Source organism: Pectinophora gossypiella, chromosome 11 (genome assembly GCF_024362695.1).
Source record: "Pectinophora gossypiella chromosome 11, ilPecGoss1.1, whole genome shotgun sequence".
In the NCBI taxonomy this organism is placed as follows: Eukaryota; Metazoa; Arthropoda; class Insecta; order Lepidoptera; family Gelechiidae; genus Pectinophora; species Pectinophora gossypiella.
In genome coordinates, this window is record NC_065414.1 from 4,327,357 (window position 1) to 4,350,035 (window position 22,679).

A 22,679-nucleotide genomic window follows, 5' to 3' on the forward strand; every position below is an offset into this window, starting at 1 on the left:
ATTCAATTTATCTAATTATTATTGTATGTTAAAATATGATTAAATGTGCTGAACGCAAAAAATAATTACGCATTTATTACAAAAATAAAATGTAATATTTTTATAAACAATGATTTAATAAGGTATTGTATCAGCTTATTAAGTAAATATAACATTATAAATAATATTGTTCTCATTTTAATTTTAATACCTACCCACATTCAGTATTTCGAACACAATTCTTGTAATTGTTATGCGAATAAATACTCATACTCATACTCATTGCGCGTGTAACATCTTAAAATAAGCTAAGTACATACATACATACATAAACTCACGCCCGTAATCCCAAATGGGGTGGGCAGAGCCACAAGTAATCAAAGACAACTTGCAGCCACTGTTGATACGAAGTCCTAAGATGGATATGATGAACCTTATGGCTAAGTAATAATAAGCTAAGCTAAGTACCTACATTTTATTTTTAATAACGAATATATGCCGTTTTCCCATATAAGTACCTTATTATACGTATACAGGGTGTTAGTGACATCGTAACGAATACTCAGAGGGATGATTCAGACCATGATTCTGAGTTAATATCAAGTGGAATTTTCCGTCGCAAAATTCATGTTATTTTTTTAGTTTTTCTTAATTATTTTCAATTCTATACTTTTGCGATGGAAAATTCCACTTGATATTAACTCAGAATAATCAGCTGAATCATCCCTCTCAGTATTCGTTACGATGTCACTTACACCCCATACAAGTACATACAGTAGCCATACAAGTAGGTATGGGTGTTAGTAACACTGTAACGAATACTGAAGGGAATGATTCAGACCATGATTCTGAAACGATATCAAGTGGAATTTCCTGTCGGAGAAGTCATGAAAATTTTTGACCTTTTTTAAATTATTTTCCGTTCCATACTTTTGCGACGGAAAATTCCACTTGATATCAACTCAGAATCATGGCCTGAATCATCCCTCAAAGTTTTCGTTACGATGTCACTAACACCCTGTATAAATGTACATATTTTACCTCAATTTTACTCGTAGCACCCTGAATGATATGGCAGAGGAGATTTGAAAATATTTATATACATTCTTCTATCGTGTGGGTTGTGAGGTGAATTACCAACGTCATCAATCCTGGTGTCAGGGTTATTATTGAGCCGCTAAAGGCCCCAGACATGGCTCATGTAACGACATACTTACATCAGTAAGTAGTAACCGGGACCAACGGCTTAACGTGCTTTCCGAAAGGCGAATCATCATACTTTTTGGACAGTCAGGTGATCAGCCTCTAATGTCCTAACCAAACTAGGGATCGCCAAGTGATTTTTGTGATATGTCCCCACCGGGATTCGAACCCGGGACCTCCGGATCGCGAGCCCAACGCTCAACCACTGGACCACGGAGATTGTTCTTACATACTTACATACTTCTTATATATACTTACTTATGTATATAAATTATGCCCTGGTAAGCAAGCAAACTCTTTAGGACCTGTGCTTAGGACAGATTGACATACGACCATGGCTATCTCCTAAATATTTTTCAGAAGAATTTCAGAGAGATACTTTTTAGAGCGCGAATTTTACGTAGTCGGGTTTTCAACTATTATTTCAGAATTTTGTATTTCAAACTTGGATAAGTCCCATTATGTTAGCACTTTATTCCGTAAGTCAATTTCTACGATATGCCCAGGAGGACTAGGTAACCATAATGGTTCATTTTACATCTTGGTTTTCTTAAAATACGTAACTTATACAGCATATACCGGATGTTAATGACATAGTGATTATGAGTTGATATCAAGTGGAATTTTCTTATACGTCCCACCAATCCTCCTTTCCAAGCCTCCCTTCAATCAACCGGAGGGGGTATGGAGCTTACTCCACCACTGTGCTCCGTAGTTCAACTTGTGATTATGAAATGAAATTCTACCAGTACCGATCATTTGTGGACTCTATTAATCACTAAGTTGAACACCGATCGCTCGCTTATTTAATGTTCGTTAATTTTCATGCTAATTGATTGTTAGTACAGCACAAATCAAATTGGCGTTCGGTTTCTATAACCTGGAAATGTTGGTGATATTTAAATGGGGAAATGATTGTATTGGTTTGATAGAGTCGCGTTTATGTAGGATATAGAATAAAAAGGGATATTATAGTCATCTTGACTCCTTTTATTTGCAAAAACAAAATCCTCACATTCTGACGACAAATCAAAAACAGACAACCTTATCTATATTTTGAAAACTTTCTTAGTACTTATTATCTCTTACTTTCTACTCACTTTCCTATAGCTTGGCCGTTCTGCGTTCAGTCTAACCTCAGACTTCCGTCCTTAAATTTTGAGAAAAAAAATATTTTTCGTCTTCATTGAAATTGTGTATGCCAGTGTTGCGTTCGACGAAATTCTGAAGATGATAAATTCAATGAAGGATTTCCTTTTCTTACACTAACGTTCCCCAAAAAACAAAAATAGATGGCTCTGTACCGATTTAACGTGATAATTACCTATTTTCTCAATGCTCGACTACATAATTCGATAAATCATTAGTTTAGGCCTGTGCTGGATTCGAACTTGCGACCTCAAAGTGAGAGGCAAGCGTTCTACAACTGGGCTACCATGGCTTGATCTATTTGTTTACGACATCACGTTGATAAATTAATGTCGTTGAGCGGTCATCATAAACAGCCTATATACGTCCCACTGCTGGGCACAGGCCTCCCCTCAATCAACCAGAGGGGGTAGAAGTCGTTGAGCGTTAGGTCGTAATAATTCCATATCCACTGTTTAATTGTGTTTAGAAATCCAAAGAGAAAAGGTAAATACTTATGTTGCAAATACTAGTAAGTATCTAAGTACATCATATTGCCTGCTGTTCTTCAGCCACAATAGTTTTCTGTGTTTTAGGACTTTACCCATATCTTCCTATGGTTTGATATATTCAAATTATTTTCCGATATTTTTATGTAACAGTCTATAAATCACACTGCTGGAAGTAAACCAATCTGAGGAAACCAAGTAATTTCCATAGGAGATCTATGACTTATATCTATTACTTATTTACCTCCTTTTTTTCTGGGACTGGTAACATAAAATTCTAAACATAAGCTGACGACTCACGACTATATCTTAATTGGGTAGTCAGGGGTACAAAAAAAAAGTTTATTGCAGTATCTTTTGGTACATAGTTTATACAACCACCGCAAGATAAACTAAGAAGTAGCCATACCTCACCGAGCTTTCTGTTAAACCAACGAAGCCGTGAAAAAGCAATTCTATATTTAGTGTCATGTTTTGGTATTTCGAAAGCAATATTTCTAGTAATTTTCCTCATCAACATAATAAATTCTTAGCTTATAACTTAATAGAGTCGAAGGTAAAATTAGTGTCGAAAAAAAAACACTAGTTGTATCCTAAGACGACACCAAAACTTTTATGTCCTCAAAACAACTTCCAAATAAAATGAATTGCTTTGAACCCGCACATAACGACCCACTTTCAAGATCTAAATGTATTCAGAGCCGAAATAAATAACCACTCCTAACGGTGGTCAGGAGCGGAGACAAAAAAAACTTAATTTATCCCAGGGAACGGCGAAGGGACAAAAAGAGGGCCAATTTCGATGGCAATTTTTTTTTCGACCCCTGTCTGTATGTTAATGAAGGCGTCCATCAAAATGGTATGTTAAACGGGTGATAGTGAGGACCGAGAAGGTAAAGGAATTGAAATAACAAAAGGAATTTCTGCGTTTTATTGGCTTATCCATCATCCCTTTGCATTTGTTGTCGCTACGGGTTTTTCTTTCTGCTCATATAATACAATCGCCAGCTTCAGCTATGTTGTTCGATTATTAGGATATCATCTATCCTATGAGGTATATGTTAGATACTGTCCGATAAATCCTAAAATTCACCAAGTAATGGTCGTATGTCCGAATTGTTTTTTTTCAATAATTGTTCATTTCTGAAGAATATCCAGGTAGGTATCCCAGCCAATATACTGAGGAGCACATTAAAACACGTCCGTTCGTTCACACGTTTCATCGGGAGAGAGGATTTCCTCATATACAAATAAACAACATATTTCCAATTACCTACATAATACTTAACTAAATACATAACAATTTTAACAATCAGACTATATTGGCAGGTACCTGGTTAATCTTATATTAACATACATATTTAGATATAATAGGTTAGCCCCACGAAATAAAAGAAAGAAGCTGGAAAGGCCCTAACGCACATTTTGTATGAAAACCACTGTCGCCGGTTCAACCCCACTCTCTTTCATTACTGACTCTCACCACTCTATTTCATGTCAGTATGTATAACTCTTAGATAACATTTGCTCTACTTTATGGTTTGTTTTCACCAGAACCTTAGCAATTATCTTATGTCTATGCGCGGCCATAATAATTTTGTCTGTGCTCTCTCTCTCTGTGGTGTTTTGTTTTGTATAAGATGCGTGTGCGCGAATTTTATTAAGTACTTATTCAATAAATAGTCTCTCACAGATTGGACTTTTAACTTATGAACCCAAATAGACTAAATAGTTATAATGTTTAATGGTTTCTGAACTGTCATTCGGCTATGGACTTTTCTGTAGTAACGAAGTTTAATACAGCGTTTTGTTGGACATTGACTACTGTTTTTAATTATTCTCCATCACCTTCGCCTTAGGAAGAATTGGTCGGCCACTTCACTGCGATCGAGTCTATTGCAGGCCCCAAAAGGTCACATCATCACAGTACATTACTTAAAGATCGTGACATATCGTAACTCACAACTTAATTTAAGATCACATACTTCAATAATCTCCAAGGTGGGTCATACACAAAACGGGGTTCAAAAAATTGAAAAATAAAAAGATCCCAATTTATTGAAAATTTGTGTTTATTTATTAGAGATCAATCAAAATGTCACAATGACAGTAAGAAACTAGATCGTTTTAGGAAATTATAACAATTATGGCACTTTTTAAATTTTTGATGTTCACAGAAGTGACATAAGCCACAGAAAAGATCAAAATCAGTCAAGAAATCAACATTACTCCTTCTAGACACTTATGTTTTCCATTTATTTTATGTTTATACTAGTATAAACTCTAAAGCCCCTTCGCATAGGTAGTGTATTATGCGATTTTCGAGTAGACAGCTTTAAAAAATATATATAAGTACTCCACACAAACTTACACCTTTTATGTCACGTTACCTCTTTGTGATTTATATTTCTAGGTTGTAAAGAAATGTGGTACTTAAATATTTTTTAATTTCTTTAAATAATGAACATTTTCTAGTACTTTGGAATCCCATCTACTTGTTAAAACTATAGAAGTTTCATACAAACTTTGCAACCTCTTTTTACTCCCTTAGAAGTAAAATTTCGCAAAATCTCGTCTTAGAGAGTATCTATATCCTAAAAGAAACCCTATGCCCCATGCAAAATTAAAGATTACTTGTAGTTTCAGAAATTTTCTGATGAGTGAGTCAGTCAGTCAGTGAATGAGTAACCTTACGCTATTATAGATTTACATACCTATCTTAATTATTGACTTATTTCAATAAACTATAACAAAGGTATATCAAATTAAAGGTTTTAACAAAAACTTCGATTTTAAAAGCCATAAGTATGTTAAATTACTTATCAAAGAACCACGTGATCAGAAGCTACAGTACCTATCCATAGAAGACAAAAAAATATTTATCAGTAATCGCTGATTCTTTGGTGGTAAGTTTTCATGATCACCATCATCAAAGATTGCTGGATATTTTTTAGCATACCTAGATGGTGAGATTTCGTCAATTTACCATAAGCTCCACGAGTAAATCTCAATTAGGGTTGAGTGAGGTACAACCATCGTAAGATAAACTAAGTACCCTCAGACTAGCCCAATTGGAATATAGTCGTGCTTTCCGTTAGACCAACGTGATTCCTAGATGGTGAGCCGCGTCGCCATCTATAATGGTCGGTATGTGGTAAATTACGTCTTTCGGTTATTTTAGGTGGTGAGTGCTTATCATCACATTCATCCGCTGGTCGTTTTTCAACAATTTTGGGCGGTGTCAAAGAAAGGGAGTCACCAAAGTAGATATTTTCAAACACTAACCTTTTTCGTGCTGTAAGTGGCTGACGTACAAACATAGGTTCCAAAGATGGTGTCTAAAGGTCCAGTGACCGTCGAAGCAGAAAGGGTTCTAAGAGAAGAAACAACTGAACTGGCCATAGTGGGCCTGGACCCTAATGCAAAACTCGACGGAGTCGCTGGATACTACAATTGGCGTTTGGCCGTTTTGAAAATGAGGACACTTAGTGCGAGCGGCACATAGTGTACCAGATCAACCTTTTTGCATGGATTGTGTTAGGAGCTCCAGAAAATTTGGTGATTTTGAAATGTCCCTTTAAAAAGGGAGCAGTATTTTCATATATTTTGTATTTCAGGCACATGCACATCATCAATTGGAATTACCATAATGCCCTTGCAATTGGTTTTTCCGCAAACTGTAATGGTATTAATAAGTATAAGTCTTTAAAAGCCAGAGGAACTAATTTTATTTGTTTTAGTACAAGTTTTAAGTCGGCACAAATGAGTACTGGGTCATATATTAAATATTGAGAAACTGTGCTGATAGATGTCGTATTTATTGTATTCTGTGATGGATGAGAATCAGTAGAATACTTAATAAACGTTATTGTGCAAAGATAGTTGTCCTTTTGATCCACCAAAATGATCTGACTGGACTTCTGTTCCATATTTAAGTATACTTATTCAATAATTTTCGGCAAAACCGATATGTAGTAAGTAGGGCGTAAGGTTATGCTTCATGAATCGAATAGCACTCTAAACTAATTATTTTTTACTTGAAACAAGATAATCTCGATTTTGAAGGCATGCCATAACAAGATGCAAGAAAATACAAATTATTTTCATTAAAATAGAACCACCTCAACAAATAAATAAGTCTAAAAAGCCCCATTTCATGTGATGACAATTAAAAACATACATTCTGTGGACATAAGTATCTCTTGTGGACACGTGAGTTCACAGGAAAGATATCCACAGAAGGGAATGACGAACATGAAATGAACGACAGTTTTTTTAACTTTTGAAGTTAGAAGAGAAGAAAAGTGGATTTGTAAAATAATCCCCGTAGCCCTTTAGGGCGGTATGTTTTTACTAATATTAATAGTCTACATATCAAGAAATACTAGGAACAGGAAAGAGCCACTGAACTCTGACAAAATTAATTAATACTAGATAAATAGTTGTATAAAGATATATTCTAGACGTATCTCTGGTAAATCGATGCCGGAAACCGACACCTAATCGGTGTGGCCAGTAAAAAATATATAAGTTTTGTGGTAGTTTTAGCAGATGGGAAATTCGGTCAGTTTTTTGGGTCCACAGAAAAGTCGCTAACCCATATAACCGAATGTTTATTTTATTTTTTTGACTGTTTGACATGTTCAATATTTTTAAGTTTTTAAAATATTATACGTTAGGATAAAATACAATATAGAAGGAAATAACCTTCCAGTTTGTATCTTCCAAAACAAAGCATAGCCCCTTAGAATATAGTAACCACGGATCTGAACAGCCCACAGAAGGAGACAATTTAACATAAAATAAAATAATTTAAATAGTAAGGTAAATCGTATATTATAAATTTTCAGTGCATTATTATAATAATCGTTAGTTTTTGCGAATATGAAGTAATATATAATTATATAGGCTATATTTTTAAAGTGATCACATCTGAACACGTGTTTGTGTATGACCCAGGTACACCTTCACAGCGATTGCGTACCATTCCAATGGAACAAACTTGTCACTCGCCCTAGTTGGCGAGTTAACTCCCCGCGCGCAACTAGTTAACTAACTTAACTTATTGTTGGCAGTTTCTTACGCGATCAACTCCCTGGGTGATCGTTTGATAACGTTCAAGATAGTTCCAGAAAAGATTTCCAGTTTAATTAGTTGCGACATGTATGGTTCGAGGAAAGTAAGTTGTTGAAAGTTCCATGCTTCACACTGTCGCGTCGCCAACTTCAGGTGTGTTGTGCTATACCTTACTTAAATCTTACGAGCTTTTTATACCATTAAGTACTTCAGTAGTTTGATGCTGCAATAGCTCTGGCGATATGTAAATAAATAACTACCTATTCTTTGAATCATCATCTCCATAGCGTTACCCTGTTTTCAGTGGGTCCATTGACATATAGGTAATCATAATAAAAATCATTCATTTTCCAAACAAAGTACAAATGTGTAACGATGCACTTAGATTAAACAAAAGACAAATAAATAATTATCATCCCCCTAGCATTGTCTCGTTTTTCACAGGGTCTGCTTACTTAACCTGAAGATTTGACAGGTCCGTTTGTATATGTCACCGTAAAATTGTAAATAATGTTAGATTATAATCTAACTGTCGAAAAATTGTGAAACGTAATATACTGCTTACAATTTAACGTATTATTATTCGTCAGATTATAATCTATCGAAGTAAAACTGTTAAATCACAATCTTACAATTGTCAAATTGTCAACTGTCCGACGGCTGTCCCTGATTGGTCGGCCTTACAGTAGACCGTTCTGTGTCCATAGAGTTAGGAATAAAACACAGGTGTCAGTCAAATAAAATAAATGCTCTTCAAGATTGTAAAATCAAGTACGTATTTATTAATTATTTAGTAAGTAATCAATAATTCTGACATCACATGGTAAGAAAAAATGTATCAAAATTAAAAAATCATATCATAAAATCGTATCATTCAGTATACTTTCGTGTGTAAGATAAACATGCTGGCGGCATAGGGGTGGCCCAAGGGCCACCCCCGCCGCACCCTAACCTACTGTTATGCCTTGTAAAAATTATGACAAAACACTATTATTCTAAAAAAGAATTATGGATATCTATTTATTAATCCCAAAAATAAGTTATACCTAACAAACCAGTATTCCTAGATGTTATTATGGGAAAGTAAAACTATTATGCTAAAAAACGTTATGCAAAAAGGATTATGATAATTAAAATTATGACAAAAACATTTATGCATTTTAAGAGAATCCCAAATTAATATTATGCTCACTCTAATAGTTTTGTAACTCTATGGTATAGCATGCGTTTCGTATCACAATTTGACGGTTTCACTTCGATAAATTATAATCTACCGAAAAATAATACGTTAAATTGTAAGCAATATGATACGAGTCATAATTATTCGACAGTTCACAATCTCGCGAGATTCAAATCGATAGATATAATCTAACGTTATTTACAATTTTACGGTGACATATACAAGCAACTGTCTGTCTAAACCTTTCAACCTGCGAAGGGAAAACCAGTCCAATACAGTAGATCACATGCGTCGAAGCGCATTTCTCGGGAATGTGGGATCCTCACGACGGTTTCCGTCACCATTGTCATCTAAACATGAATTCGAAAACAAATTTGAAAATCAGTAATTTAGGCCCGTGTTGGAATTCGAACTTACGACCTTACAGTGAGTCAACCGTTCCTCCAACTAGGCTACAACGGCTTCAAGTTGTGTTTCGAATACGAGGCTTTATGCAAGATGATAAGTAGGACATTGGTGCTAATTTCAGCAGATAACTCCTGATTTTATTTTAAACGGACGGATGATTGATAGCTGTTAATTTTAAAATAATAATATCATCTGCCTGGCATATACAACCTATTTGACATGTGTTGACAACTTAATTCTGTGGGGTTATACGCCACGCTAACATTTTAAAAGGGTTGTTTAAGATTTCTGCCAAACATTGACTTGTGTAATATTTTCTATTCTTATTCTTCTATCGTTTGGGTTGCGAGGTGGATTACCATCTTTATCAACCCTGGTGTCAGGGTTACTATTGAGCCGCCATAGACCCCTGACGTAACTCATGTACCGACTACGTACCTACATACCTACATTAGTAAGTAGTAACCGGGACCAACGGCTTAACGTGTTTTCCGTAGCACGGATCGTCTTCCTTTCGGACAATCAGGTGATCAGCCTGTAATGTCCTTACCAAACTAGGGATAACAAAGTGATTTTTGTGATATGTCCCCACCGGGATTCGAACCCAGGACCTCCGGATCGTGAGCCCAATGCTCAACCACTGGACCACGGAGGCCGTTATATTTTCTCTTACCTACCTTGTATCCGAGGTAATCCCAAAAATCCCCGTTCTTTACAAAAACCAATAACGTCTATATCTAGGCCCAGACCCTTGTTGGACGCATTACTTTAATAATACCGTTATTTTTGCGTTATCAACATTAAATAAAGAGGTATAATTCTTAGTATAAGGGTCAGGCCGTTTTAGTGCTGCGGCGCCATTTTGTAAAAATGCTAGGCTGACAGTTAAACGGCGAATTAAGCTAGTTGCCTGCGACATACAGAGTGTTAGTGACATCGTAACGAATACTGAGGGGGATGACTCAGACCATGATTCTGAGCTGATATCTAGTAGAATTTTCCGTCTTAAACTAATGAAAAATATTTTAATATTTTCTATTTAACTTACTAACGAATTTTAATCAAGAAAATCGTAACAATAAGTACTTACGGCATTTTATCACGCTTTGTCTATGACATCAGAGTGCTTTTTCATACTAATTGCATAGCAGTTTCGTGTTTTGAAGTTTAGTAAAAAGTAACTGATTTGACTAGTAGAAAACTAGCCTATTACTTTAACTGTCCTGTCCGGAGAGCAGACCGTGTTATTGGCAGTATTACGTCACTACCGGTGACAACATTTGCATAGTATTGTCCGTTGTATTAACATTTAGATCGAAGCCTACCTTGTAATGACATCAGCCCCTATATTGGTTTGGGATTGGGGGCTCCGCTTTCGATGATATACGTACTTGTAATACACCTTACTTCTTTTAGTCAAATGACGCCCTGAGCCGAGTTTCGCTCCCAGCTGAGCACCCTCAGGCCTGTTGTCTTAAATTTTTCTACTGGGCCCTCAGCGCCCCCCATTTGTCCGTGCCGTAGGTACCCAAATTACTAATGCTCCAGTCGATGGATTTCACTGCTTCGAATAATATGTAATTATATTTCATAACCCGCTATTTGCATTGAGTAGACACACTTTTAAAACAGTTCATTTATTCAAACAACTTTATAATATTACAAGGATCACATTATTATCATCGACAACATCTTGGGATGAAGGATTATCAATAATAAAACAATCTGACACAGACTTCCGTTTTATTACAAATATTAATTGCACATAAGAACATTTCATACAAAAATATACTCTTAATTAAAAAGATTCCCACTAAAACAAACTATAAAACTGCAATAGAATAGATCCACAATCCATAAATAGAAAATATTAAAAATTTTGATTGGAACTACTGTTATTTATTACTAAACGAGTCTGAAAATTGAAACACAGAATTTTGAAAATTCATCAAAGTACCCATAAGAAGTGCTGAACAAATCAGATGTCAAGAAGTTTGTTTTTACTAAAAACTAGCTATCTACAATACAAGTCATAAACAAATTAAATTCAAATTTTACATAAATAATAATAATGCTTTTAATAAATTACATTAGTTATTGAAAGTCAAGCTGAAACGAGATACGTAAGTATAATGAAGTAAACAATTATGTGACTTCCAATCTAGCATTAGATAAAATTTGAACAATATAATTTTCTTTTCTATTTTATATTATTTATGAACAATTCAACAATCTATCTAAATTTTATATACAACTTGTGATGGAAAATGGTAACACTTTATCTTTGATTTTAAATATTTATATATTTAATTATAATGAGAACATCGTTGATCGACATCTTACATAGAAGTTATATTTTTGTTTATCACAATATTAATTAATGAAAATTCACTAGAGGTGAAAAATTTGCGCACATCTTAGAATACATTAAAGTTCTTAATGGAAAGGTTGTGACAGTTTTACTTTTTTTTTAAATAAAAATAAGAGTGATTACAATTTTACTAATTACATTAAAAAACTAAAAGCTTTTCTACTTATAATTATAATAAAATTATGACAAGGCATGATTTATTTTTTAAACTACAAAAATATATTTTCCTATTTATCAGCTATTGCCGTTACTTGAATTAAGTTCAAAATAAAAATTGTACAATTTACAGCTTTCTATGGTAACTTTTGGACCTAAAAACTAAATTACAATTAGGATATAATTAAAAATACAAGAGTAGACAGGTTGTGACGTCATTCAAGAGAGCTCAAGTAGTCGAGTAGAATTTTATGAGTATGACGATAACATATGTGGCATTTACTATGGCGCAGATAATTACATCTACTGACTTTTATGTTGTTTGCTGTTGCCTACAGTTACAACAGATTAGAACTTCGCTAAATAATTCAATGTAATATGTTTTGTGACGAGTAACTCTAGTGATGTGACGGAAACTTGGAGTAATGCAGTCGAAACTTCGGTGTTGGAAGTGCATTTCCAAAGTTGGCGTTAATAGTTGATGCTGACAACTTCCAACAAACAACTCAATCACAGCATAAAGGAACCTATTTATTAGCCGCCCAGAAAGTAAACGAAGTAGGAAATTGTAGGGAAAGCAGCGCATTTGAAACGGAAATTCACAATCTGTGCACTATAAAAATGCAAATTTAGATATCTGGACGGTGCTGACGGTAAAAAGAAAAGAAAAGGAATGTAGATATGAACACCAATACCACTCTCTTGTAGGAAATGACAGCGGGGAAATCGAAAAAGTTCGCCGAGGCCTTTTGTGATCTTTGAAATCAGGTTGTGGTGATAAAAATCGAGTGTCGATAACTGACAAGCGCGATATGCATATCGCGGTGTAATTGACACGTATTCATACGAACTCTACGAGCTAACGACCTGGGAATAGTAACTTACCTATTACACTTCGATGACCTATACTTACACGTAGGTATCAATATAAAAGCAGTATTACGAATTTGTTTTATTTATTATTAGCTTTTGCCTGCGACTTCGCTCGCGTTAAATTCGGGGTAACAACCTTTTTTAGTTTCCTACCTTGAAAACTCCGAAAAGTCCCATATCAAATTTCATCCTCTCTTTTAAGGGAGGCAGATTTCCAAAAAAAAAATGCAATTATTGGGTCGATAAAAAATATAACGTAACATATGTAAGCATAAGCATCAGGACTATATTCACAATTGGGCTATTACAAGATGAATGAAGTACCGACGCTTCACTGATCTATCCGTCTATGAATGGTCGAGCCAACTATTTTAGTGCAAAGAAATTGGTGCAAGTCGGAAACCGGCTCGAACCGGATCTCCACGTCTGAGAAGCAAACCGGTGAAACACATGATCATAGTGACGTCAACAAAAATATGTATTGGTAAAAATATCTGTTACTTACCGTACGAAATGTGTTATTCAATTACCCGTACCCAAAGCGAAAGGCGAGGCAAAAGTTGGTGTACTTTACATCACAATAGCAACACTACCTTCAAATAACGCGTGAAAAATAAAAAGCCCTTAGTATCTAAGTTCTCCAAAAGTATAGAAAATTCTAGAAATGTTTTCTCGTTGAAACAGCATAAAAAGGTTCTTAAATATTACGTCACAACATAAATTACAAGTTTCAAACACGGTTCAATGACACTAGGTCATAGTATTGATCCCTAGTGAGAACTAACAAGCCGGCAATTCTACAGTTTGGTTTTAGTTATTGATTTTACAGGGTTCAGTAGCTTCGTATATTTTTTAAACTGCGAAATTGGTTAGAGAGAATTTATGATGAACAATCACTGTTTCAAACTAATATGATAGATTAAATTCTATTGGGAATGCTGACAAACTGAATTTAGCACGGCTCACAGAGCTACATACCATACTTTTAATTTGAAATTGATTCGAAATATTTTTAATAATTACAAGTTGTTTTTAATGTATTACAAGTTTTTATTAATGTAGGCTGGAAACTCCCCGCCCCTAACACATACCCATACCAAGAATGAAAACGCGATGTTCTTATGTGTTAATATATACTGAAATTTGAATATGTATAACATGAACAATATGAACATGATGGTAGTATCCTAGGTAAAAGGATATAATAAGGAATAATACTCCGTATAGAACGGCAACTCTCCTCTCCTCGCCGGCGACTGAACTAGGTTTACCTCCCCCCCCGGTCTTACTTGAGTCTTCGATCGTATCGTCGTCAGTCGTCACACACACAGATACGCGTGTACAATAACGTCAAAGTGTAGTGTTTGTGTGAAACGAGATTTCTGTATTAAGTGACCGGGGTGTGGTCAAAGTTAAATTATGCAATTCTTATTACCCATCATAAATCGATTTAACTTATTTATGAATTTTCATCAAGAAAAACATAATAATAAGTCCGACTTTTTATGACGATTTATATCGTCACGGTGTGCATTTTCATACAAATTCCATAGTAATTTAGTGTTGACGTTTAGTTGGAAAAGTTAGTGTAATGCTTTAACCATTATTTTAAGGGAAATTTCCGCTCATGTGGACAGCTTTTCTGAACTTCAATATCAATTTGTCAAGTCATTAGAGCTAATAACACCTCCATACGTGGGCAACAGCAAATAATATAAAAGGCAATATTTAACTAATCGATCCATATCACAATATCGGGCTATGGCCCGTTCTACTCTTCGAACGTTTGTTCATATCATACTTACAATTTACATCTAGTACAGTTCCCAAGTACAATGAAGAGGTACATCTTTATCGTATCCACAATATTGAACGATTTGCTCACATGATTATTGATCACTGTACCCAATGGTTGGGTGGAACAAATTTGTATAGCAACAATAAGGCCGCCCGCTGTCATGTGCTCAAGAAAGTATTTGTATGATTCTTAGGGTGGTATTAATAAACTAATTTCAGCTGAGACTGCCTTCAAGATAATGCTCAAGTCCCTGTTTTTATATAAGAACAGTCACATTGCCATGATCTTGAGGTGAGTCTCAAAGCTAAGATTAGTTTATTAATACCATCCTTAGCAATATATGATTGTTCTTGCGAAGCCGAAGTACTAAGATACGCAAGTTATAAGTACTGTAGCAAATGTACAAGATGGTGCGGTCACGATCACCAGCATTAAAGTACCTACACACTTAAGTACCATGTCACATTAACTTTTTTGACAAGTCTCACTACATGTCGAATATGATAAAGCGACAGGGTTCTAAAGTGGGTACATGATATTGCTCACGACTGTACCAAAGATTACGAAAGCATCAAGATTATCGCGTTTCAGACGTACCTTGTCTCGTAATTGGGTAACATAATAGCTCGTCCTTATGTAATGCTTAGTACCTAGATGAAAGTTACGAATTCTCAATACGTATAGAGTTATGAATCGTTCAATATCACGAACAGTCATATCACATATCTCTCCGTTGCATGAGGCGCCTGCAAAATTCGTACATACAAAGTGGAAACAGTAAATACCCGCCTATCTACTGCACAGGCTACGAATAGTAAATGGGATTTACACTTGTCAATGTTGTCAGCGTCCTGACGGGTGTTTGGATACACTGACATCAAGACAGTGCCAAACATCCACTTGCAAGACTTTGATTCTATAGGCTTTACCACTCCAAGCGATATAGGATTACGGTAAGATCAAACTACAGCCGTCGCGGCACAGCAACAGCGCCGCGCGCCGCTCCAATTATATCGAGGGCGTCGACCAATAACCATACGACTATATTGACCGAAACCCTCGATATAATTCGCGCCACACGCGACGCGGTTGTCGTGCACACCCTGCTGCTCACAAATGGATGTTTACTCATCTCTCCCCTTGTTTTATCGCAAAAGTCCAATCCAATGTCGTTGTCATAACGCGTAACTAAATTAGAACTAACCATCAACTTTACGTATTACTGGTCCTTTAACATTACTGTAGGAAGTTGTGGCCGCGTATCACTAATTGAAACTTACGTCTACTATTGAAACTCGCGTTAAAATCACTTTGTTCCGCGTGAACTCACTTACGTCTAGGATCACAGCGCGCGCTATGTGGAATGTTCTAGCAGGGGGTGTTGTTCTGGTTCGGGGTCGTCGTGCACGGGGAAGGCGGTGCGAGAGGCGAGGACCGCTACGTCGCCGTCGTCTGTGTACGCCAGCGGCGAGTACAGCGCGCCGCGGCTGCGGGCGCGTACCTCACGCGAACTCCGGCTCTGGTGAGAGAAACAATTACATAAAGACTTCGGTGAACGGAAAGAAACATGGAGGCCAGTAAGGGGTCAGTGCTGGCACTGAGAACTTAATGGCTGTTTAGACACAGTGAGTAGTCACTCTTCTACTCAAACAAAAATATTCATACACGTAGTATTTCTATAAAACATCTTGAATGTCTCATTACTGATGAGAAAGAGGACAGTAGTAACGCTATCATTATAATAATAAATTAAATATATTTTTTTCAATTAAAATACTTAAAAAAATCAAATACCTAACACAACAGCTTTCAAATGAAATGTTTCGTTTTACTATACGTCTTACTGTTAGATAGAAAAAACAATACAATAACATTACTGCACCTAACGAGCCTTATGTGTGTAGCACATTGCACAACAGGATTGCTAGAGCCAATGACAGCCAATAATCCCTGGATTATCTGCGGATATTACAGCTAATTATTAGTTACGTTATATTGTAACTAGGAGAATCCCGGGGAAACAGATTAAATACTTAGCGGTTGGAAAATCCCGAGATGTATTAAAACATTCTACACATAACATAAGTTCTCAGTTATATTCCCTTTCGGAGAAGTCAGAGGTAATCCAGTACCCATATTTCACCGAGCTGGCTCTGTGACCAACGTGACGATAGCAGATAGTAGTGCCGCTATCGGACACTTATCTGTCAGATAGGCTATAACACAGTTTCTAAGCATGTATTGATTAACTGGCTGTTAGTCTAAGCAAAGAGCTTGTACCACAGTGCCTAAATCTGAAGCCTTTTCTTCCGTTTCCATGTGGCTGTGATTGAGTGTGGCTGTGATTGAGGTCAGAAATAGAGATCCCCAATTTGATAAGTTTTTCTAGCTCTTCCTTTGCAAGCCCTTTCAACAAACATCAAAAGCTCATTCCACCATCATCATCATCAGCCCATTAACGTCCCCACTGCTGGGGCACAGGCCTTCCCTATGGATGGATAGGGAGATCGGGCCTTAAACCATCACGCGGGCCCAGTGCGGATTGATGGTTATTAACGACTGCTAATGCAGCCGGGACCAACGACTTAACGTGCCTTCCGAAGCACGGGGGAGCTCGAGATGAAAACTTTCTTTTTTTGTGGTCACCCATCCTATGACCGGCCTTTGCGAAAGTTGCTTAACTTCAACAATCGCACACCGAGCGCGTTAACCGCTACGCCATCGAGCTCCCCACCATCATCTACCTCATTCCACCATCCCCTTTTTATCTTCGGACTTCCAGACGTACGGCCGGGTTCTATCCCTATTTGGTGGATATCCCAACTAATCGCACAAAGCGCTTGGCATCGTCCTTCATTATGCGCACTGCTAAGGAGTGGAATTCTCTGCCGTCTTCTGTATTTCCAAATGCATATAACCCGGGTGCTTTCAAGGCCAGAATGAACAGGCATCTTCTGGGCGAGCGAGCTCCATCTTAGGTCTCATCAATGCCTTCGGGCAAGTCTGGGGCCAAGAGCAAACCCATCAAAGGTAAAAAAGAAAAAAAAAAGAAATATAACACACACCTGTAACACCATGAGTACAACAAAGAATATGGTGGCGGCCGCCGCGCACACCGCAATGACTGTCATCGCGACGCTCGGCAGCGCTCGCTCGCTCTCTTCGGTGTGCAAGGCGCCCCACTCCGCTATCCGCCGCTTGCCCGCTACTGACGAATTTATGCATTCGCCTAGGAAAATATCATTTAATATAGAACATGGTAAAGAAGAATGTCCTTCGCGTGGATGTCACTCGACTACGTTGACATTTTATATTTTGGGGGAAATATTAAATTATTGCACGTTGCTAAGCATTTATGGAAATAATCCTATCCTATCCTAACGGCCTCCGTGGTCCAGTGGTTGAGCATTGGGCTCACGACCCGGAGGCCCCGGGTTCGAATCCCGGTGGGGACATATCACAAAAATCATTTTCCCTAGTTTGGTTAGGACATTACAGGCTGCACAGTGATTTTTGGGACACGTCCCCGCCGGGATTCGAACCCGGAGCCTCCGGATCGTGAGCACAACGCTCAACCACTGGACCACGGAAGCCGTTATGTTAACGGTTAAGAAGAACTAACTAACAAGTAAAGTAACAAAATTGGTAGGTACCAGTCTCAGGATGGCAGTGGCAACAATCCGCGGCCGTCGCGTTGCCAGTGACTCCGCGCTCCGCACAGCACGTTACACATTGGTTGTTTAATCTAAAACAAAAATTACATCCCTTAGTCATAGAACAAAGAATAACACTACGTATGGAACGGTAACTTCGCCCCGCACCAATTCGTATCGGGCGCCGAGATAGATTTACCGCATCCCCTCCAGGTCCTTATTAAAGTCGTAAGCCGGAACGGAATATAGGGAGAACGCGCAGAAAATCCGTCTCGCACGCATTTACGCGGTGAGGCAACACACGGTAAGAATAAGATTTTTGTATGTACGGTGATGAGTACTAATATGTCTACGCTTTGAAACCATGTCACATTAACTTTTTTGTCAAATTAAATCTTAAGTCTCATTAAATGTCAAATATGAAATTCGGTGGAATTTCCCAGTTTGGGGTAATTTTGAGAAATGTCTCTTCTATAAGTAGTACTATTGTTTATTCTATGAAAATGGGCGAAATTTGTCAAATCAGCAGCAGACAAATTGCAGTTCTAACATGAATAAATATGATGGATCGTACCATTAAACTCCTCACCAGCCTAACGCTTATACAGATAGATAGTCCATCATGTTGTAGATTAATTTAAATCCGATTTACTCGCTTCGACAGTACTTAACACTAAGTTAGAAGCAAGTTGAATCAAGTTCGCAGGGCGAGGGTTGCTAAGCTAACATCTGACGCAGATTACTGAGTAATCCTTGCACGCCTCTTGAGAGACGACTCATCAGCCAAACTTTAAGGAAAAGAAAATAGCTGATAATAGATAGACGGATATTTTGTATTGAAACTATTGTCATGTGTAACGGTTTCACTTTAAATTCTTTAAAAACTGTTCTTGAGAAGAAACCTAATATCTCTTCATCCCTTAGAGTAGCGACGCGTTACATTCGCAGTTTCTTATGTATTAAAGTAGCTAGCAAATGATAGGTTCATTTGAATAATTTTGCGTCGTATAATTGAACCTTACATTTATTACTTCGTTACCGGGTGACACTCTAACAACATAATCTTTACATCACACTGTTCAACTTTATATGAGCTTTGGTCCAAGCCCTGCCCAGGAATAGGAGTACATAATTTGGGCTACTCCCATCCCTGGGCAGCATTTGGACCCTAGTCCAATGCCCTAGAGACCCTAGAGGAATGTAATCCTCGCGAGATCTCGTCTAATTTTTCAGGATCAATCGTGAAACATAATATGACGACATTCGAGATTAATGGGATTAGGCGAATCTCATTTATTTATGAACTAGAAGAGATCTCCAAAATTTCAGGATCTCGCGGGAATGATATTTCCAATCGCGCGGGATCTCAAATTTGCGATCTCGAGTCGAGATTGCATTCCCTAATTTGGACTGAAGTTGAGCAATGTCCTTTAAAAAGTCAAATTTCAATATACTGCTCTCCTCTCCGCCATTATTGATTGCGTTGGCAGAATGTTCAAAAAACTAAGAAGAACTTTTACTCAGCAATATGAATAATAATTTCTCTTTTTCTAGACTTAGATTGAGAAAAATCCATGACTCGGAATACAAATTGTGTCCTTTGAAACGTAGGCTAGTTTGTTTGGAAAGGTGAATTCATAAGTTTCAAGCAAAGAATTATTTTAGGATTTTACTTATTTCCTCTGAAGAGTGAACAATAAACGATTTTAAATAATCCAAGAGACCTAGCACACAGTCTTATTGCGGTCGGCTTTAAGACGTCAATGCAAAAGAGTCAACGTGAGTAAACCAGAACATCTTACGCAAAGCAACTGATTTAAACGCCTGAGTGAATAACATCTTCCTCCTCATCGACCTCAAATTTCCTAATACTTGTACGTGTCTCTTATTTTAACTAAAAATGAGTAAGCCAATTAGCTCAACTATTGCGCCACAAAGGCTTGGAACATCCAGAACTGTCCTAGTCTAGAAAAGGTCCTACAAGAACCGTCACAAGTCTTCCATCTCGCACCTTGCATCATAGAACTACTAGCCGAGGCTCTCCATATGGTTTTCATCATGCCACAGCTGTCATCATGGAATTGTGTTCCTAGGCACTCCATACAAAGTTGGACATCATCATCATCAGCCAATGACTCACCTGTCAAGCCTTAGAGGTCTCGAACACCCAGTACAGCTGAACTGACCGGGTCCAGAGCAAGTTCTACAGGAGCCGTCACAAGCCTTGCAGGTTCCACTGCTGGCGTCGTAGAATTGTGATCCGAGGCACTCCATACAAAGCCCGCCATCTAACATGAAGCCTGGTGGGCATGATTTGCAGTGCAGAGGACCGGATCCGTCACACTCTCGGCAGTAGTGGTGGCAGTGGCGGCAGCCACTTGAGCTCTGGTAGAAGCCTGGTGAGAGAAAATGTATCATTTAATAACAAAAAGTCACTTATTTCGAACAAAAGAGATCCATACCATGGTTAAGTTATTTGGCTTCTCTTCTGAAGTGAGAGTAAAATAAAATTACCTTGTGGGCACTCAGGATGGCACTCGCCGGCCGCTAGCCTCCATCCCAGCGGACACGAAGCGCATTGATCACGCCTCGGTCCGATGCAGGTTCGACAGGATAGATAACACTTGGAACACGTGCCGCGATCCGCGTAGTATCTATAGGAAAGAGATATATTAGCGAGCTTATTAAACTATCTATTCATAACTATGTATAAAAGCAAAACACTCGAAAGATAGTAATCTATTATTAATTTATTACCGTGACCGTCGATCAAATTGTCATACAAACTACGAATTACTTAAGTAAGCACAACGTAGACAGTCATTGTTTGATCTTCGTCAGACCCCGTTGGTAACAAAATAAGTCTAAAATAACACCGGGATTAGTGAGAGGTTTCTGGAAAATTGCTCGATTATAGCGTTGCTATGTAGTATTCTCTAGCGTAGCGACTCCTAACGTGGGTTCTGTAGAAAAGTCCCCGGGGTACTGCGGAAATTTGGACAGTGTTCCGTTATGTATTCCTTTAAAGTTTGGGAGCCCCTAATCTAGCGCACCCTCACATACATCTACCTGTATTGTGTATATTGTTCCTACAACTTATGTCTTGTCCATTACTTACCCATCAGCGCAAGCCGTCCTACAAGCTCCGGACTGCAGTCTTAGTGATCCGGCGCACGTGGTACAGTTGAGTCTCGACGCACATGTAGCGCACCCGTGCACGCAACGCAAGCAGCGCCCCGCCTCCCCGTAATACCCTCTAGCGCATTCTGACACGCATCTAGGTACGAGAGAAAAATGGTATTTAGATACTTTAATTTGTTATTATTATTTAAATTGGATTTAATGAATGAGCCACGTCTATTTTAAATATTGAAGCCACCAGCCTATGTGTCAAGAAAACGTTCCTAAAATTATAACCAGGCTCAAAAGTGTTACCGAAAAATATTAACTTAGCAATTGGGTCGTGTACTAGGTTCGAGATAAATTATGAAATTCTGATTACTAAATAAAGACACATCTAAAACTAACGAAAAACAATTTCTTTTTTCTATTTAACTAATTTATGAATTTTAAATAAGGAAAACGTAATAATTAGTCCGACATTTTATCACGTTTTTCTATGACGTCACAGCGTGCTTTTTCAAACAAATTCCATAGTAATTTCGTGTTTTGACGTTTAGTAAAAAGTAACTCATTTGACTAGTTGGAAACTAGCCTATTATTGCCATTGCATAGTAGCGATGTCTAAAGTGTCAAAATCTTTTGTTTTGTGAACATCAAAAATCGTCCTCATAAAATGTAAGTAAAACAACACTATAATTATTCTTCCACAAACATATCCAATTCAGAAAAAAGTAGTTAAAAACTCAAATTAGGTCATATAAAACGATCCGCAGACAGCGTGATGCAATTTATGTTTGCAAGCACACTCAGTCGAATATCACACATTTTGTACATTTCGTATTTCTGAATAAACCAACGAGCTTGTTTAATATTGTGTATTTCATGAGCAATTCCCTAAAGAGTATCAGATATTGCTGCTTTAAGTGAACACATAATTGTTGGTCGAATGAGTTGAACGCCGAATTTACATAAGCCGAAAGCGCTTACCTGTAATCTTGTAGTAGATTTGGCGACTGGCAAGTCAGACAGTGGCTATCGTCTGATCCGTAACATGATCCGCAGGCGTCGTTACACCGACGACACGCCTGCTTGTCGATGAACTCTCCTGCCAGACAACGTTCTGATCCCTTTGGCAAACATTTGCCTTTCTTATTCAGTTCCCAGTTTTGGCTACAAGTAAGGCAGAAAGCGCTTGTGCATGACTCGCAGCCGATTGAACACC

At 37.5% G+C, this 22,679-nt stretch overlaps 1 protein-coding gene and 1 non-coding gene across 2 annotated transcripts in view; both read right to left on the reverse strand.

Moving 5' to 3' along the window:
- Positions 1 to 1,330: 1,330 nt before the first annotated feature.
- Positions 1,331 to 1,402, reverse strand: Trnaa-cgc (transfer RNA alanine (anticodon CGC)). The gene has a single exon. It is a non-coding gene; the product is annotated as a tRNA-Ala (tRNA).
- Positions 1,403 to 11,207: 9,805 nt separating this feature from the next.
- Positions 11,208 to 22,679, reverse strand: part of LOC126370649 (furin-like protease 2) — a 244,445-nt gene continuing 232,973 nt past the window's right edge. Inside the window, exons 8-14 of the mRNA XM_050015609.1 lie at positions 22,445 to 22,678; positions 21,453 to 21,611; positions 20,849 to 20,988; positions 20,475 to 20,730; positions 18,335 to 18,426; positions 17,747 to 17,910; positions 11,208 to 16,200 (exon numbers count right to left, since the gene is read on the reverse strand). Coding sequence (XP_049871566.1) covers positions 16,036 to 16,200; positions 17,747 to 17,910; positions 18,335 to 18,426; positions 20,475 to 20,730; positions 20,849 to 20,988; positions 21,453 to 21,611; positions 22,445 to 22,678 — 1,210 coding nt within the window. The 3' untranslated portion in view covers positions 11,208 to 16,035. The remainder of the gene's footprint in view (positions 16,201 to 17,746; positions 17,911 to 18,334; positions 18,427 to 20,474; positions 20,731 to 20,848; positions 20,989 to 21,452; positions 21,612 to 22,444; position 22,679) is intronic.